A 20,158-nucleotide genomic window follows, 5' to 3' on the forward strand; every position below is an offset into this window, starting at 1 on the left:
AAATTCTTAGTTTTCCTTCATCTGAGAATGTCTTGATTTCTCCTTCATTTTTGAGGAGGGATATATTTGCTGAGTATAGGTGTGATAAATCTTTCAGCATTTGAGAAATGTTGTGCCACTTCCTGTGTCCTCTGATGAGAAATCCACCACTGTTCAGATTGCTTTTCCCTATAGGTAAGGTGATGGGGTCCAATATTTTGGTGGTGCTAGGATTGAACCCAGGGCCATGCACATACAAGGCAAGTGCTCTGCTACTGACCTTCATCCCAGCCTGATAAAGTTATTTATTTATGGCTGTTCTCAAGATTTTTTTTTTTTTCCTCTTCATTTTCAGCAGTTTTTTTAATAATATGACTTGGAGTGAATTTTTTTTGACTTATCCTGGGTCATTCAGCTTCTTGAACCTGTAAATTTGTTGCTTGTTAAATTGGGGAAATGTTCAGTCATTCTTTAAGTAATTTATAAGTCCTGTTATTTCAACTTCCTTTCTGGGCTCTAGTGATATGGTTGTTAGAAAAATTTTCTTTTTTTTTTTTTTTTAATACTCCTATAGGCTCCTGAGGTTCTGCCCTTTTCCTTTGTCTATTTTCTTTTGTTGTTCAGATTAGAAAATTTCTACTGTTCTGTTTTCTAGTTCACTAATTCTTTCCTTGATCCCCTCTATTCTGTTGTTGGACCTGTCCATGGAGCTTTTTATTTCAACTCTTGTGAGCCTTTAGTTTTTCATGTTTCAACAATGTTTAATTGCTCTTGGACATCTTTGGCTGCTGCAAAATCTTTGCCACGTAATTCAAACATGTGTATCATATCAGTACTGGATGCCACTGACTGTTTCTTTAGTTTGAGATCTCCCTGTTTCTTGGTGTGAAGAGTGATTGTTTATTAAATCGTTTTTCATTACAATGTGAAAAATGTCTCTCATGTTGAGACTGGATCTTATTGAACCTGTGTTGACTTTTTCTGATTGTGCTCTGGCTGGGGAGGTGGGGACACTGCCTTATTACTACTGCTGTGTAGAGGGAGCCATCCAGGTCTCCTACTCAGCCTCTACCTTTGAGGAATTCTGCTTGTTACTGCTGGTGGAGGTGGGTGTACTGTCTCCCTTTCTGGCCTTACTGACACTGCAGTGAGGGCGGCTGTTACCAGTCAACAGGGCTGAGTTCTGGCTATTTGTCCTTCTCTGACACACACATGTATTGGGGAGCCTCATTACAGCAAGATGGAAATTCAGCTTCCCACTTGTCCTGTGCCAATATGGTATGGTTGGGCCATAGACCCCCATCCTACCTGTGGAAGTAGGAGTTATTGTCGAAGTTTTCAGACCGCTGGGCTGTCCTTTCGTGGTTCTTTGGCCAGGGAGAGAGAGTCTGTTATTGGGATTTTTTGTCTGTACCCATAGGTAGAACTTCTTCACCTCCAAGTCTGGGGTTTATCAGGTGAAAGGAAAACTGAGGGAACTCACTACCATCTACTTCCCAGGGCCCTCAGGCCCTTGGCTGGTCTGCCTTCTGCTCTACGTAATCTTGTTTTACATTTAATGTCAAGGGTTCTTACTTGTACTTAGCCAAGGCTTAAATTTTGAATTAGAATAATCACACTACATAGACATTTAGTTTTTACTAGAACTCAATATTTTCTGTGATTGAAGGGGAGAAAGAATGTAGATGGTGGGCACTGTTCTTTTTCTTCTAGTTAATTGGTTTAGCCTGAAGTGGGATGCCATTATTCCTGACACAGTCTACATTATGAATTATATATCTACATTAGTTTCTAAAGTTTTGCCAGTCATTAAAGTGTGAAACATGGTCAACATGACATTTCATGAACGTCTTTAGTCCTTTAGGGGCACCTTCCAGGAAGAAACTGGAAGACAAACAGTCAAGAAAGCCAGTAAGAATATCTATGTGATATTTATAAACAAAGCAATACAAACAGATTCTGTCTATTCACAGGTGTATATGAATGACTATATATGTACTTATGTGTGCATTTATTTATACATATGCTAGTTATACTAAATTATATCTATGAGGCTCTTCTTTTGGCACATAGGTTCACAGTATACAGATACATGATAAATTCATCAGAGATAGTCAACCAAAACCAAAACCTGTGCCTGATAAGGAAAATAAAAAGCTGCTCTGTGGAAAGTGCAAGACCTTGGCATGTTACACGGCTGATGTACGAGTGGTAGAGGTAAGCAGCCTTTTATAAGAGCACCCATTTCTTAGCATAAGTTAAAGCCTCTTATCTACTGGTTAAATATTTACATTAAGATTATGATTATGTTATCTTTGCTGTGGTTCATGTATTAAAAATACAACATCTTGCTCATGTGGTAGCTATAACAGCTGATCAAGGAGAGAGAAGAGTGGTGGGGGGAACCTCTTCCTTTGTAAAGAATAAAAGTTGAAAAGAACATGCCAAAATGTTAGGCTGGGAAGGACAGTGAGGAGGGACATAAGCGGTTGGATAACAAGTACAAAATATAGCTAGGAGGAATACATTCTGCTGTTCTACAGCGTAGTAGGGTGGCTATAGTTTATAAAGATTTATTACATATTTCATAATTAGACAAGAGGAATTAAAAGGTTTCCAACACAAAGCAATGAAAAATGTAAGGAGATGAGTATGCAAATTACTGTAATTTGATAATTACACTGTACACACGTATTGAATTATCACACTGTACCCCATACAGTTGTTGTGTATCAAAGGTAAAATTTTTTTTTTAAAAATTGCTGCCTTTTAAATATTATGAAGCTCTTCAGAATAATGGTTGTGCTAAGTGCAGTGTAGTCTCAATTAGATCCTAGAACAGATAAAGGATTTTAGAAAATCTATAGTTTAGCTAATAGTAATGTACAGATATTAGTTTCTTAGTTTGAACAAATGTACTGTGGTTTGTAACGTTAACATTTAGGGAAACTGTGTCAAAGATATACAAAGAATTTTCTAGGAATCTTTGCAACTTTTCTTTAAGGCTAAAATTATCTCAAATTAGAATTTTATTTAAAAACACTATTATGAAGCTTATGTAGTATAATTTACAAAAACTGCTTACAAACTAATGGTAAAGTGGAAAAAAACTGGATATAAAACTATGTTATTCTTATAGTTACATCAAACAATAGTAGCAATACTGCTATCACTACCACCAAGTGGGGGCAGGGTGGACACCTACCTTCCTAAAGAATAAAAAATTAAGAGAAAATGCCAAAATGTTATATTCTGGTGATGAGGTTTCATGACTCTTTTCTTCCTGTGATTTTATTTTCTAAATTTTATGGGATACAGAACCATTTTACAATGAAAACAAAACAATCCTTTTAAAATGTGACACCTGCAAGTTAGTTTTTGTTTTTTGTTGTTTTCTTTCCTTATAAATAAAGGGTCAGAAAAATCTCCAAAGACAAACATTGAGTGTAACTTGCTGCTGATGGGGAGCAGGTGGAGTGGTTGGGCTAGTCAGGGGACGAGGAGTTCCTTTTGGTCTTCAAAAAACTAAAATCTCATCAGCCCAACTGTTTGGGTGAGAAGCATATTATGAGTAATCCCAAGTTCCCCCCTGCCTTTCTTTAGCTGTAAAAGGTCCTTTTAGCTTCAATTTTTGTGTGTGTATGTGTTTTTTTTTCTTTCTTGACAATGGACTAGATGTTGGATCTGCGTTTGTTTCTGTGCGGTTTGCTGTAAAGTTGGCTGTATGTGTGGCCTGTGGACATACTAGTCCGTGGTGCTTTTTGGGGCACGCTGATCCTGTGCTCTTCTCCCATGTGTCCTTCGGATTGTGCCTGTCCTTTCACAGATTAATTTAACACTCCACACATCTTCAACAACTATGCCTTTTGTTTCTGAACTGAGTATGTACTTTAGGAGCTAGGTTTCCTGGAAATTTCTTAATCTTCCTTTTCATGAGGTACCCAGTATCAATTTGTAGCTCCTTCCCCCACTGTATTGAGAGATCAAGTGAATGGATCCTAATGTGGCCTTCGGGTGACTCCATTATTTCCTTTTTTCCCAAACTGTAAAATAAGTGGGATTCCATCTGTTTTTCATCTCAGATTATTGAGTATTTTATTTTAAATCACAATTATGGATTGCTTCTAACATTCTCTATATTGTTCCAACCGTTCATCTTAGGCATGCCATTACACTGTGGTTGGAGATGATTTTAAGGAGCGCTTTGTGAGTAAACAACACCCCAATCCAAAGAGCTATGGGGGTTTTGAGAAGAAAGCGAAGATATTCTGTGCCAAACAGAACTGCAGCCATGACTGGGGAATCCATGTGAAGTATAAGGAATTTGAGATTCCAGTCATAAAAATTGAAAGTTTTGTGGTGGAAGATATTGCAACTGGAGTTCAGACACGGTACTCAAAGTGGAAAGACTTTCATTTTGAGAAGATACAGTTTGATGCTACAGAAATACCCAAATGACCTAAGTCTTTAGCTACAGGGTATGGTGACTTTGAAGAAATTAACCCAGTGGGTGAATCATGGATTGCTTGTGCCTCTGTGAAGGTACTTTACTCAAGGCTTATACTGTATTGCATACTATCAGTTAACTTCACCTTCTGTTGTTTTGAACAGTTTGTATTACATCATATATACAAAACAAATGTGAGTGAACTGCAGTACTTGGTGAAAAATTAAAATCTATTTCTATCTTCTTCAGAACCAACTGCCAGTGAACAAAAAGGATCAACTCCATACATACTGACATGAATAAATGAATGGGATGCTGAAAGGTTTTCCATACCCTCACTCCCATTTCCTTAACCTATTGTAAACTGGCTTTTCCCCTTTATCTACTGCAATAGTTCTTTTCAAGGCTGCCAATGACTTTGGCTGCCAAATTACATGGCTGCTTCTTGGTCCTTTTACTTGATGTCTTTGCTGCATTTGGCCCTGGTTGCATTCTTTTCTTGAAAACTTTCCTTGGCTTCTTTTTGTTCTTTCCCAGTCTCTTTTATTGCTTCTTCTTTGCTGATACCTTAAGTGTAGATGATTCCAAGGGTTCAGTATATACCCACGTATGTACAAGCTACATATCCTCATATTTTCCTCATAGCAATGTGTGGCATGATAATCATAAACTTTTTATAGTAGTCAGGTTTTATTGGTGAGGGCACATCAGGGATACAATGCTTCCTAAGAAGTTCTGTTTACTACACATCTTCTTTAATTCGTTCTCTTAACTCATGCCACTTTCCCCTTTGAATAGTCATCTCAAGCCATTTTTCACTAATGGTTGCTATTTAACACTTGATTTATCTGTCTTCATTAAGCCCCTTGGATGCTACTGCTGAAGTGGTTTAATATGGTCATTCTTCCTACTTAAAAAAATTAGAATATGTACTCACATGCCGTTCCTGTGTCTCTTAGCAAGGTTTGCTGATGCTTCAGAGAGCTTAGTTTGGAGTTTTCCAGACACAGTGACAGTGCCTGGGTTTTTTTTTTTTTTTTTTTTTTTTTAATTTTTATCAAGCCAAGGTATTTTGTGTGTAGTTCTAGGTGGGATCTATAATAATTTAAGCATTGTATTAAAACAGATTGGTTGATTGTAATTCATTACAACCATTAAATGGCCTAAACAAAATTCCAGAGAACGCAAAAGGTTAGTAGTACGTTCAATACATGTGATTATATGACCTTTTCAAGTAATACCTATTTGTATCTGAAAGCTATCTGGAGACTTCCCAGGTGAACCCTGGAGATTATGGGATAACACGTTGTGGCCACTTTACTTTCCATTTCAGCAGTAGTTACATAAGCTCTTTGTAAAATGAGGATAACCCCAAACTGTTAGGGTTAGTGGAAAGCTTTTAATTGAAAGACTATAAGAAAAGTACATGATACACACACACACACACACACACACACACACACAACTTGACTGCTTAATAATAGTTACTATAATAGTATTCTTAGATGTAATAAAAAGATTATTTAAATCAATTTGTTAAGAGCTGATTTTTTTTTCATTTTTTACTTTATTAGGCTTTTTATATGTAATTACTGTTCTTTGCTACTATTGTTTAGAAACTCCAATAGGATATATTAAACATCTACTAGAAATCTTTTTTTCAGAAGAGAAAAGCTCTTTTAAGCATTAATTTAGATGAAAGACAAATCGTCCTCTCTTTAGACTAAATCTGAAACAAAAACTTAGAATTTCCTCATTCGACTTGTATATGGAATCAAGCCATTGCCAGGCACAGACCTGAGAACAGAGTAGGCACTTGGTTAATATGTCCTGAATTAAAAAATAGGTGGGTCATTGCTCATCATTGGGTTTCTTGATCAAAGACTGCATTTGAAACCAACCAGGGAGGTTTTTTCATGGGCATATATACTCCCAGTCCCAGTACAGTGTCCTAGCAGGGTGTCTAGCTATGTGTTTTTGTAAGTTTTTCAGGTGATTTAGATAAAACCTGTTCTACCACCACAGACCTTGTTATCTCCATGGTTTCAGCCAGTGCTGACACCATGATCTTTCACCCTGAAATGATGTTTTTCAAAGGCCTGATTGTGCAACAAGGTCAATAAACTGATTCCTGTACTTAAAACAGATTGTGTATTAAATGAATTTCAAATAGCAAAGCAGAGGCCAGTATTTCCTCAAGTGCATCTTGTGGATGCAGTGCCATGAGATTCTCTGAAAGCATTTATGGTTGGGCAGGTTTCTGTACCATTTGTTGCCACTTTCCCCTCAGTGACTTATAACATACACCATCATTGTCACTGTCAGTTCTCTGATAAGACCCACCTAACCCAGTGTCTCCCAAACACACTGACTCTGAAACCATAATGTCACGTATTGAGAAATAATGAAACTTGAGCAGGACAGTGGAATGTGAATTTCCAGTGCTCATCGTCGGATAGAAACATACAGAAACATCGATTTGAACAATTATTCACACATAAAAAGAGTCATAAGAGCTAAGGATACCAAGTGGGACATTTACAGCACCCTAGATGTAGCACAGAAACACAGATGTACTGGAAAGGTTAAGAACTCTTTATGTCACCGGTGCCACTTCTCTCTCAACCTTTGGCAGCACAGTGGGAGGTACCCTAAGCTTGGGGATAGGAGAGTGATGAGAGCACTGCTTTGCCTTGGACCCCAACACCAGGCTTGCACAAGTAAAACTCAGTGCTGGGCAGGGTCATGCCCAAGACTCAAGGCTTGTCTGGTAGACTGTTTCTAGGCCCATCCCAGTGCCACTCCTTCAGGCTCCAGGCCCACTTTAGTCAGGCTGGCCCTGGCACCACACTGGCCATCATAACCCTGTCTCGGGCCTGTCCCAGCACTTGGCCAACACCTGAGTGCTACTCATGAGGCTGGCTCCAGCAGACTCTCTAGTGGGGGCAAGCTTCCACCACACCACACTCCAGGACTGCCTCTGTGAACTCGGTTCCAGAACAGTCCTCATGGACCCAGCTTCTAGGCCAACCCTGCCTAGTGACTTCAGGCATCAGGACAGTACCCACAATTCCAGGCCTCATTCCTGCCCTAGCACCAACCAGTCCCTATGGTCCAAGGCTCCAGTGAAGCCAGCATCTAGGCCCACTTGAGAAGACTGGTACAGATTCTAGGATTATCCCTGCAGATGTAGGGGTAAGGACCTAGGCCAGCCCCCCTAAGATTTAGGCTCAAGGCTCACCCAAGTTCCAGGTCAGCCCCTGTGGAAAGAGGCCAGCTCTTGTAGTCCTACTGAATAGAACTACTTTAGTGGACCCACACTCTGAGTGCAACCTGACTCACCTACCTGCTGACCTAGATACCAGGCTAATAGGCCAAGGACTCCAGTAGAAATCCCACCCACAGACTACTCCAGACAGCCTACCCAGAACCTTAGGATGGGTTAACCAATGAAGAGCTTTCCCACACAAAGCCAGCCCATAAAAACTAGAATAAGTCCGTTTTCAAATGTGCAGATACCAAAGTATGGCCGTAAGAATCAAGAACAACTGGGGTAACAGAACCCCACCAAAGGAACAAAATAAACCAATCACTGACATCACAGAACTGGAGATTTACGATCTGCCTGATAATTCAAAAATGACTGTTTTTATACGACCTTCAAGAAAATAGACAAAACAATTCAATGGGATCAGGAAGACTGTAATAAATGACCAAAATGAGAATTTTAACATATTGCAATTACTTTTTTAGAAAATCAAATTCTAGAGATGGAAAACATGATGAATGAAAGGCACAACAGTGTCCATAGCAAGGTTAATCCAACAGAGGGAACATTTGTGTACTTGAAGATGGGTTATTTGAAAATATACAGATGAGAGAAAAATAAACAGAAAGCTTATTGGATTTATGGGACAGTCCCCCCAAAAGTTATAAGAATTCAAAAAGAAATGCAGAAAACTTTCTAAATCTGGGAAAGATAGAAAACTATAGTTCTCCAATCAGATTCAGTTCAAACGAGAAAGCACCAACGCATAATTAAACTGTTAAAAATCAAAGACAAGCCTGTAAAAGGCAAAGCATATAAAATGGAGTTCCGCTATGGCTAGAAGCTGATTTTTCAACATATAATTCAAAGTGCTGGGAAGAAAAATAAAAATAAATAAATAAATAAAATAACTAAACAAAAAACCCCAAGAATACTGTACGTGGCAAAGCTGCCCTTCAGAAATGAAATATAAAGACTTTCCTGGACAAAGAAAAATTGAGGAAGTTCATTTAAAGAATATCAGTTCTTCTCAACAATTTCAAAAAATTGAAGAGGAAATACTTCCACACTCATTTTATGAGGTCAGCTAGCATTATCCTAATACAAAGGTAGACAAAGATGCTATCATCTTATTATTACCAATAATAAGCATATATGCAAAAATCTTCAAACTAATAGCAAACAATTTTATAGCATGTTAAAAGAATTGCTTGTAAAAAAAAAAAAAAAAAAAAAGAATTGCTTTTTCTTCATGTTGAAGTAGGATACATCCCTTGGATGCCAGAATGGTTCAGCATACTCAAGTGTATAAAAGTGATACACTATATTAACAAAACGGACAAAAGTCATAAAATCACCTCAACAGAGGTTAAAAAACTGACAAAATTCAATATTCTTTCATGATAAAAACTCTGAAGAAATTAGGATTGAAGTAATTTACCTCAACATAATTTAGGCCATATCTGACAAACCCACAGCTGACATCACACTCAATGGGGAAATGTTGAAAGCTTTTCCTCCAAGTACAGGAAGAAGACAAAGGATGTCTGTCAACTCTTACCGCTTGTACTAAAAAACTCAGCACCGAAAGTCTTAGAGCAATTAGGCCAGAGAAATAAAAGGCATCTAGATTATAAAGGAAAAAATTGTCTGCAGACAACATGATCTTATATTTGGAAAACCCTAAAAACTCCATTAAAAAAAAAAAAAACTTAGAATAAACAAGTTCAGTAAAGTTTCAGGAAACAAAAATCACCATAAAAATCAGTAGCATTTCTACATGCTAAAAAATGAACTATCTAAAAAGAAGTAAAGGAAACAAATCCATTTATAATGGGTACAAAATAGTGCTTAGAAATAAATTTAACCAAGAAGGTGAAACACCTATACACTGAAAAAAAACAAAAAAAACAAAAAAACAAAAAACACTGATCAAAGAATTGAAGATGGTATCAAAAAATGAAAAGATAGCTCATGTACATTCAGTGGAAGAATTAACATTAAATATTCACACTATTAAAAGAAATCTATGGATTCACTAAAATTCCTATCAAATTTCCAATGTTTTTCACAGAAAAGAAAACAATCCTGAAATTTAGCAGGAATCACAAGAAATCCATATAGTCATTCACCTTGAGCAAAAAGAATAGAGCAGGAGCCATTACCTTGTCTGACTTCCAAGTACACTACAAAGCTACAGCAATCAAAATAGCATGGTACTGGCATAAAAACAAGAGCATTGGAAAAGAACAGACACCTCAGAAATGAAGCTTCACGTGTATGGCCAATTGATTCCTGACAAAGGAGACAAGAACACACAATGGAATATGGACAGTCTCTTCAATAATGGTGTTGGGAAAACATGATATCCACATGAAAAGAATGAAATTAAATCCTTATTTCATACCACATACAAAAGTCAACTCAAGATGGATTAAAGATTTCAACATAAGACCTGACATTGTAGTTCATAGTAGATGAAAACAGGGAAAAACTCCATGACATTGGTCTAGGTAATGATTTTTTGGATATGACCCCAAAGCAAAAGCAACAGAAATGAAAACAAACAGTATTGCATCAAATTTAAGAACCTTCTGCAGCCAGGGAAACGGTAAAAAGACAACCTACAAAACAAGAGGAAATATTTGCAAACAAAATATTTGATAAGTGCTTAAAAAACAGAATATATAAAGGAATATAACTTAATAACAAAAAGTCAAGTAATGAAATTTTAAAATGGGCAAAGGACCTGAATAAACATTTCTTGAAAGCAGCATATAAATGGCCAATGTGCAAAAGAAAAAATGCTTAACAATATTATAAGGGAAATGCAAATTAAAACTACAAGATGTCATTCCAGACCTGTTACAATGGTCATTATCAAAAAGATGGATGGTAAGTGTTGGTGAGGATGGAGAAAAGGGAACACTACACACTGCTGATAGGAATGTAAATTAGTACAGCAATTATGGAAAACTGTATGGAGACCTTGAAAAACTAAAAGCAGAACACTATGTGATCCAGCAATCCCATTTCTGGGTATACATCCAAAGAAAATGAAATTGGTATGTTAAAGAGAGATTTGCACTCCTGTGTTTACTGCAGCATTATTCACATTAGCCACAATACGGAATCAGCCTATGTACCCATCAATGGCTGAATAGATAAAATGTGATATCCATATATATACATACACACATACACAATGGAATGCTAGTCAGCTTTAAAAAAGAATAAAATCCTGTAATTTGCAACAATATGGATGGATCTGAAGGACATTATGTTAAGTGAAGTAAGTCACTGCAGAAAGATAAGTACCACATGATCCTTCTTACATATAGAATCTAAAGTTAAATTCAAAGAAGTAGAGAACAGAAAGGTAATTAACAAGGGTAGTTATTGGGCAGGTGTCAAAGGATACAAAATTTTGCTTGGGAGGAATACGTTCAAGAGCTCCATTGTACAACATGATGATTACAATTAATATATTCTTGGAAATCACTAATTATTTTTACTACAAAAAAAGTCCAAGGTAATACATAGGTTAATAAGCTCTATTTAGCCATCCTACAAAGTTTACATATTTTAAAACATGTTGTACATAGTAACCACGTGATTTTTACTTGTCAATTAAAATTTTTTAAGATACAAAGCAAAAAAAAAAAAAAAAAATCCAGAAAACATTCCATTTTAATCAATAACTGAAGCACTGGCTTGGTTGGAGCCAAGGCTCAGATCTTTAGCTCTCTGGTTCTCATGAGATAGGGAGCCCCAAGAGCATAAGAGGTTGCAGGCTGGCTTTCAAAAGGGGTGGGGAAGAGAAAGAGAGAGGGAGAGAGAGAGAGAGAGAAAGAAATACAGAGAGGGAGGGAATTAAAGGAATTTATTCCTGATCTACAAATTGGAAAGATCTGGAAGTCCCATACATTCCAGATGTCAACTCTTAGCCATTTAGAAAAATCTCTAATTTTATATTTAGAAAATCAGCTTTGAAAATCTTGGCACTTCTGTTATTAGACTTGTGAATTATTATTTAGTCTCCTGATATGTATAGTGGAACCACTAATACTTTTCCTATGTTATGGTACTGTGAACCTGATATTAAAATGTGAACTCATTAAATGATTAACTATAAGGTGCCCTGTCATGAACTCAATGTTTGTGTCCTCCCACAATTCATATATTGAAGCCCTAACACCCATGGTAGTGTGGGAATAGCAACTTAAGAAAGTAATTTAAACTTAACTGAGATGAAATGAGTCATAAGGATGAGACTGTTATCCTATATAATTAGTGTTCTTATAAAACACCAGAAAGCCAGTTCTCTCTCTTCTCCTACTTCTGGTACATATCCAGGAAATGTCACCTATAAGTCTTGACCTATGAGGTCAAGAGAGTACTCACCACAAATTGAAGGAGCTAGAACCTTGACCTTCCAGTTTCAGAACTGCAAGAATATCAATTTCTGTGGATTGTTACTCAGTCTGTGGTATTTTGTTATGGACATGCCCTGAAATCGATGTAGTGATGCAAATGTGCAAATAAACTTCGGGACACTAAAAAGCTGATTTCTCCACCATTCTCAACATACTTGGTACTGCTACTAAGTACAAGGCTACTCTTCCTTCATCTGCTGCTTCCAAACAGGGCAGGCAAAGCACTAGTTCCTCAATACTTCTACTGTATTGGCACAGTCCGGAGGTGTATGTAGAAACAGGAGAACTTCAGACTTCAGGATGAAAATGCTTTAAATATTATAAAACTGAATTTCAAAGTCAACAATTTTCCATGAAAATATATTTAATCTTATTCAAATTAGAAATATTCTGTCTCCCAATCTGTCTTCAAATAAAGGTCTCTTGACAGATGAAACATTTTCTGGGAAAAATTTTTGAAGATAATACAAGAAAACATTCTTCTTGTTATGCAGATCCATCAAAAGGTACATCATCAAAAAATTCAATATTTGAACTGTTCATGAGATGTCTGGATCATTCACTCTTAAGAAGGATCACAATCACTATCATGATTTGAAGTGAAAAAGTTCTTAGCTATGTCAATTAACACTGGTATAAATTGCAAAGAAACAGGGCCTTCAAGAGAAGGGTTTCACTGAGCAGAGGAAAACAGAAGAGCAATAAGAAGGGTAGGAGGGAAAACAAAGTAGGAGACACCTTATGAGAAGCCCTGCTAGTAGTGCTCAGCTAAAAATTAATAGGAAAGAGTAAAAAATCAGTATCACTGATTTAAAGACAGGCTGGTTCTCTTTTTGCACTACTGACCTTCCCATGATTACAGTTTCCAAATTCTAGAAAAAGATTAAAAGGCTAATGATAACAGAGGATGTAGAAACTTCTGGCTTTGTGCCTCCAGGAATGGCACCCAAAATGCAGTGCTCACTTGCTGTCTGCAAGGGGGGCATTTCCACTAGCACCCCAGCTGGCTGGGCTCCCCCTAGGTGCAGCACCTAGTGCATGTCTCCTAAGAGACAAGGGCCTACATGGCCATCTTGCGGATCATGTAGTTGAGGATGCCTCCGTTGCGGAAATAAGTAAGCTCCACATCAGTGTCGAACCTCATGACAGCCTGGAAGGTCTTTCCGGTATCCAGCTGTGATGACAAAGAAGCAGAGAAGAATCGCTGAGGAAGGAGGTGAGACACCTGTCTCAGAGATTCTGCCCAGCCTCCCTTTAGCCTCCCACTCAAGGTGTGGTACATACTCCAGTGCATATGGGAACAGGAGGTCTCTGCCCCCATCCGGGACAGTCAATCAGAATATGTATTTCTCTGTCCACTAAAATATGAGAAGCACCACACTGAAGAGTATAAATTATGAAAGTGAGAGGCATCTGAGAACTAGAATAGCCTCTAAGGGCTGCAGCCATTAGTGACGCTGGGATGGCATTTTCTAAACCTTCTTTGGGGGCTTCCTGTGGATAGAAGTGTCTTAGCAACAGAGGTTTCACTGAGATTGTCCCTTACCCAGCTACCTCCTCTACCAGGGTGCTACCCTGGGATCTTGGTGTTGGCACTTTACCCTTACCTAGATATCAGTCATTATCACTTTGGGCTAATTAAAACCCAAAGATGAAGCTTGGAGAGGGAGTGAATGTATATGCTGATCACATTTTTAATAATAAAAAGGATTTTTTAAAGATAATGTTAAAATGTCATATTTCTCAACTTTCATCACTATTTTCAGGTAAGTGACAGAAATAGGAGACAGTGGGGCTGACTGGGAATGAGAGGTAGGATTGGAATTGATGATCATTCTATAAACAGAAATAAACAATAAGTCAACAAGTATTATCCTTGCTATGTTGTGAAGGCAGGAGGGAAAGGTGCCAGCAGGACTCCCAGTCCAATGCATTCCCGAGTGATTTTTATTTTTTTCCCTCCCAAATCCCATTAATTTTCTTTGCATAAGATTGATTAAAAGGGCCCTTCAAAGTGCATCTTAATGTGGAGAAGGTCTGGCTTACCTTGACCTGTACTTTTATTTGTGGTGTGAGGTTTTCTGGAATGACAATAGTGTATCGTTCTCGTCCTGTGAGTCCCAGAGTGTCTGCATTCTCACCAGGGAGATACTCAAGGGGGATCACCCCCATTCCGACCAGGTTACTGCGGTGAATGCGCTCATAACTCTCAGCTAGAACGGCTTTGATTCCCTGATGAAAAAAGAAAATAATTTGGACACAGTCCCAATTTTGGGGGGACAAAGAAACTTCCAAAGGCTTCTTAAGTCAAGACTGTTCTCACAGCTAAATTCTCTCTAAATACTAGTTAATATTTCACTTAAAATATTCTAACATTAATTAGAAATACAGCAGCATGTCTTACCAGATTATCTACAGTTACTAAGTACAGACATAAATTCTCTCATTCCACCCTCCACCAACATGGGACACAGCAGGTGCTACCACTCTGCCCCTTTACCCAGGTATTCAGTGGTGGGATCTGGTATTTGAACCCATGTGGTATGACCATGCACTTAGCTAATCTGAGATCCAAGATCTCTTAGCAAACTTCCATTATATCCAGAACTCATACAATAAAACAACAAAGAAAATTCATTCCTTGAACTTTTCTATTATTATAGGTGTATCAGCAAACACAGAAGGTTTAATTAGAAAAGCAACTTTCAGAATGTATTACAAAATACATTATTACTGCTTGTATACTTCCTATTTCAAGGATGAAACTGCATTGAGTAAGTCTTGACATTAAGCTTCCTATAAAGGACATTTTATTGGCAAAGTATAATTGGTCATATACAACAGTCAATAAAGCAGGGTACCTGACTACCTAAAATTCATCATTCATTATTAATAGTTGATGTTAATTATAATATTGAGGTACTTTAAAAGGTCTCTTGATATCTAGAGCACACCTTTGAGACACCCTATATCATACTTAGGGAGCTTATTAAAAACGGAGTTTTCTGGATATTTTCCAAGGTCTGCTGAATCAGAATCTCTTGCATATGGCGGAAGGAGCCAGTGATTTTTATGTGATGGAGCACCATGGCCATAGAACAGTGGTTCTCCATGCAATTTCTTCTCCATGCTTGGAAAATTCAGGGGATCTTAATAATCTGATAATAATCAGGAGCATAAGATTCATAAACCTCCATTTAATTTCTTCAAGAACAGTGGTTCTCAAACTCTATTGTATATCAATCTCTAGGGAGATGTTTAAAATTCAATGTCTAAGACTTTGTCCTTACCAATTAAACTGGAATCTCTGGGGATGACATCTAAGACCAGGTAATGAAAAAAAATTTTTTTTTACAGGTGTCTCTGAATTTGATAACCACTGCCCCAGAAGAAAGGAGGATTTTTGGGGGGGGGACAGTAGTTATTTTATTTTGTACAAATTTCTACATGTATGTATTTATTCTGGGGAAGTGGAAAGCTTTCTAAGTACAAGGTGTCAGGTCTCTAGCTCTGTGTAAATGACTGTGCAGTAGGCACAGAGATGGCAGCTGTCTCTCCCTCTCTGGGTAGGCACAGTGCAGGACTGAGTGGCCCAGTCTGGGCAAGGAGGACTCAGAGAAGTAGAGACTCTCTGGTGCCCCTTTGATGCTAGTTCTTTTCTTAGGAGTTCCCTACCTGACTTCACTGCCCTGTTTTCATTTCTGCTATCAGCTTTCAACCCCCTTCCTAAAATCTTTTTCTTTTTATACAATTTCTCTGGTTCTTTTTAGCAGTTTCCAGCACAGTTGAGCTATTGACCTATTACCAACTAATCACAGAACATTAGTTTCCCCCCTCAGAGCAAAATGACCAGTAAAATAGTTGTAATGTTCAATGACTTCTCCAGAGGCCAGGATGTCTAGAAGGCTATCTGCCAGACAGCTACAGTTTTTACTATACTGTGGATATTGATTTAGTGTTTCCCAGGGGCACTGATTTTCTTGAGCTATAAATTATTTAAATTAAGATGAGCTAAGCCATTTTACTCTATCCTAAGGATTAAAGTCGGTAGCACAATTTTCCCTGATTTAAGATTAAGCAAATACTGAAGAGGGAAAAGCTCCCTGCTTGGCCCACCCACCTCAAACAGGTTGAACCCTGTTGAAGCAGCTGAAGGCTCTAGAGAGCTCCTCTCTCACTGAGATGAGAAGCAGACTTTCATGGGCAGTGAAAAGCAACTGAAAAATGTGCACACTCTTAGATTTTCCAAGAGACTTGGAGCCTGTTCTTGACAAACCAACTTCTGAAAAAGCCCAGACGGTGAATATCAGGGTATGAATGTGTCTGATTTAAGGGAACCAGTTCAACTTTGTATTATTACTCTTCACTGAGCAAAATAAACCTAGATCCACCAAAATCTGGAGGTAAATAACCACTACATGCTTTCAGAGCTTGCTCTTCCATGCACCTTGGAAAGTAAAGCAACAGAATTTATTCCTGGATGCCTTTCCAGCTTCCCTTCCAGTTTGGAGGGGCAGCTACTTCCTGAAATGTCTCTGCTTCATACTCACCAGCAGGAAAGGGCCCTTGGCGGCCCAGTCTCGGGAGCTACCCGAGCCATACTCTTTGCCAGCCAGAACAATCAGGGGAAGGCCTGCTTGCTGGTACCGCTCCGCAGCATCAAACACATCAAGCTGAAGAAGAGAAAAGGAAACTTTTACAGATGCAGAAGAGGGAGGCAAAAAGTATAGTCACAGGCCCAGTAAGCCCTGGAGTCAGGGTTGAAGGGGTCTGTGACTGTCATGTCATAAAGCCAATGGAGAACTCAACCAACTGGACTACAGCCTCCAATTAATTTAATCTATTTACTTCTACCAAACTGAATTTTATATTCTTTTGACCAAAATGCCTAAATGTTGTCCAGTTTTCTAAAAAAAATTCAAATCTTAGGGCATTAGAAGGAAAAAAGGAAACTAGATTATTTTTTTTCTCTCTTCCATTGACTAAACTACCTAAGAACTCAAAAACCAGAGAATCCCACCTACTCCTCAGTTTTGACTCAATATCAGACGTAGCACTGGTTAGTTATGAAGAGGAAAAAACACAAGGTAACAGGCTCTAAAATTAAATACAGTGCCAATTTTTATTACTTTCTATGTGAAGGTCAAGGGTAGAGATAATAGAAACATGGATGGAAGTATGAATCAATAAAGGTCAGGGAAGGATTAGGTAAGTTCATACATGAGAAACATTTTAAATAGATCTGTTTCTCATAGCAATCTGAATATTCTATTATAAATGAGACTTCACCAAGACATCTGGTATTACTACTGGTGACTAAGTAATGAAACAATTATTTTTCCTAGCTATGTAAGTCAGAAAATAAAATCCTTTAAAATGGAATGTATTTCATTTGAAAGGAGCCCAAGACACACATTTATAACTCTGAATAGGCTTTCCACAAATTAACGTGGTAGATTGATAGAGCTATGGTTAATTTCCCATGGCATTACCTAAATCTGGGAAGATCCTGTACGTCATTAGCTGAACAGAAATTCGTGAACACAAAAGCACTAAATGCCTTCTTCTGCCCAGTCAGGATCCTTCCAGGACCAGAAACAATCAGCCTACCTACTATTTTCAGAAATACTAATTTTACATATTAAGAACATGTTTTTAAAAGTATCTGTTTAAAAAAGTGCTTTCAAAACTAGAGAAAATGAGCTGGGAGATAGCTCAGTAGTATAGCACTTGCCTAGCATGCATGACGGCCTGAGTTCAACTCCATTATGTCACACACACACACACACACACACACACACACACACACAAATCCCAAGGCAAAGCCAAGATTCCATGGCAAAGCAGGTCATGTTACCCAAGAGTAGAGGGACTATGCAGGTCTAAAATTCAGGTACCCTGATGCTTCACCTCCCTGCACTCTCTCTTCTCTTCTAAACAAGAAATATGGTATTTCTTCTGTTACTGTGCTGTCTCTATGTACTATTTAAACTGCTAGTTCTTGTTTCTCCATCTGTTATAAGTTCCCTACTCTGATCAAGAGGATTTAATTCTCTTCACCACTGCCCTTGATGCCACACAACCTCTATGTTTGCCATAAATTTTGATAAGCAAATATCTGTTGTACACATTATTATGATGATATAAATTCTGTTTGCAGTTGAGCCACGTAACATACTACAGTTTCTTCTTGGCAATTTTTAAAACATTTATACTGGAATTAGTCATTTTCTTTTTGTGGTGTGCTCAACCTGTGCCTATACCCTACCCATTAACTAATTCCGAAACACTGCCTACAGCATGAATCATCTTTACTATCAGGCAATCCACCATTTTAAAATGTGGTCATGGTGGCATCGCTCCTGGACCCCCTGGTCTGTTTTAATCTGGACTGACTGCTCTGGATGCTTGGTGCATTCCTGTGGCAGAGAAGCTTCTTTCTCCACCTTCATGGGCATTCTCTTCAGTCCTTTTCCTGGATCCTGAATTTTACCCCTTTTAGGTTTACTCCATCCATTTTGGTGGAACACATACACCAGGCAGCTTCCCTAGAGGAGGACTGAGGGACATTTTTTAAGCTTTTGCATCTCTGAATGTGTCATTGCCCTAGCTGCACTTGGCTGGCAATAATCACTTTCCTCCATCTACATTTCCAGTGCTACTGTTAGAAACCTAGAGCACATCTGATCCCATCATTGCATGTAAGCTGGTTTTCCCTCTCCAGAAGAGTCTAGACTTTTCCTTACCTGTTTTCTTAATTTCACAATGATGTGAATTAGAGTGGGTCTCTGTAAATCATTTGGCTGGGTATTCAGTGAATCTTTCAGTCTGGATTCTCAGCTCCTTTAGTTGAGGAAAATTTTTTCTTGTGTTATTTGATAATTTCCTTCTTTTTATCTAGTTTGTTTTCTTTTTATGCCTATAGTCAGATGTTGGGCCTCCCAAGTTAAGTTCTTAATTTTCTTCCATCTTCTAATTTTCTCTTTGTCATTCTATTCTATATTCCAGGAGATTTTCTAAATTAGTTACCTTTTCCTCTGAAATTTTTGGGTGACTATTTTGGTTTTAATTTAAAAAGCTTTGTCTTCTGATTGTTACTTTATAGCAATGGAAACTTTAATTCCTCTCTATGAAGAGGTGATTCTTTTTCTTAAAGTTTTCTATCTTTTACAATGTCTTTGTCCCCCCACATTCCCCTTCTTTGTCTAAGTTGGCTTTTCAAATTCAAATCCTCATTCAAATGTCTGCTCATCCCTGATTCTGTGTCCTTATTTGAAATGAAGCACTAAACATCTGACTAGGAGTTCTACACTATGGCAGGGTCACTCTTACATAGTTCATTGCCCCCCGCCCCCATCTTTCCACTTGGTCTCTTGGGTGTTCCATCATTTGTAGGTACCTTTTCCATGTAATAGTTTATGATCCCTGCCACTCATTAAACAAGTATCTACTGGGCCAGTCCTGGTGAGAACCTAATTATCTTGGAACAAAGCATTTGCTTGACAAAAATAGTTCTAAGTACAGAAGCATGTGGGGTAGTCAAGGATACTGACTTTAGAGTCAGAATCCATGGTTTTAATCTGTTTTTTTAACACTGCAACCTTATAGAGTTTGACCTCTCTATGCTCAGTTCTCAATTTAAGTACAGATAATTATGACATCTGCCTTAAGGAGTAGTTATGAGGTTAAATAAGTCAATATATGCAAAGGCTTACAAGAGTACCTGTAACATAGAAGTCCCATAAAAATCTTAGCTGTTATTATTTTTAAATAAGTTGACAGGGTTATTTCTCAGGTAGGTTAAACAGTTTTCAGGCAGTTTCATAGCATTCCCTGGGGACAGAAGTGACACTGAGGACCTACAACCTGTGGCAAACACTATGCCAGGTTTTATGTCATTCCATTTCATTTTAAGCCTCAGAGTCATATGCGATAGGTATTATTTCTACTTCACAGGTAAGAAAAGTGAAATTCAGAGAAGAAAACCATTGGCCAAAGGATCCACAGCTAGTCTGAAGTGGTGTAGGA

General features: G+C 38.0%; 2 protein-coding genes across 5 annotated transcripts in view; one reads left to right on the plus strand and one right to left on the minus strand.

The window, feature by feature from the left end:
• Positions 1-5,723, plus strand: part of Rigi (RNA sensor RIG-I) — a 45,162-nt gene extending 39,439 nt beyond the window's left edge. The window contains exons 17-18 of the mRNA XM_047525631.1: positions 2,053-2,196; positions 4,141-5,723. Of these exons, the coding sequence (XP_047381587.1) occupies positions 2,053-2,196; positions 4,141-4,437 (441 nt within the window). The 3' untranslated portion in view covers positions 4,438-5,723. The remainder of the gene's footprint in view (positions 1-2,052; positions 2,197-4,140) is intronic.
• Positions 5,724-12,476: 6,753 nt separating this feature from the next.
• The window catches only part of Aco1 (aconitase 1), a 52,950-nt gene continuing 45,268 nt past the window's right edge, over positions 12,477-20,158 (minus strand). For all 4 annotated transcript variants that reach the window (XM_047525632.1, XM_047525634.1, XM_047525636.1 and 1 more), the window contains 3 exons: positions 16,681-16,803; positions 14,177-14,362; positions 12,477-13,304 (listed from right to left, as the gene is read on the minus strand). In XM_047525632.1, the coding sequence (XP_047381588.1) occupies positions 13,191-13,304; positions 14,177-14,362; positions 16,681-16,803 (423 nt within the window). In that variant the 3' untranslated portion in view covers positions 12,477-13,190. The remainder of the gene's footprint in view (positions 13,305-14,176; positions 14,363-16,680; positions 16,804-20,158) is intronic.

The sequence above is a fragment of the Sciurus carolinensis genome, chromosome 14 (assembly GCF_902686445.1).
Source record: "Sciurus carolinensis chromosome 14, mSciCar1.2, whole genome shotgun sequence".
In the NCBI taxonomy this organism is placed as follows: Eukaryota; Metazoa; Chordata; class Mammalia; order Rodentia; family Sciuridae; genus Sciurus; species Sciurus carolinensis.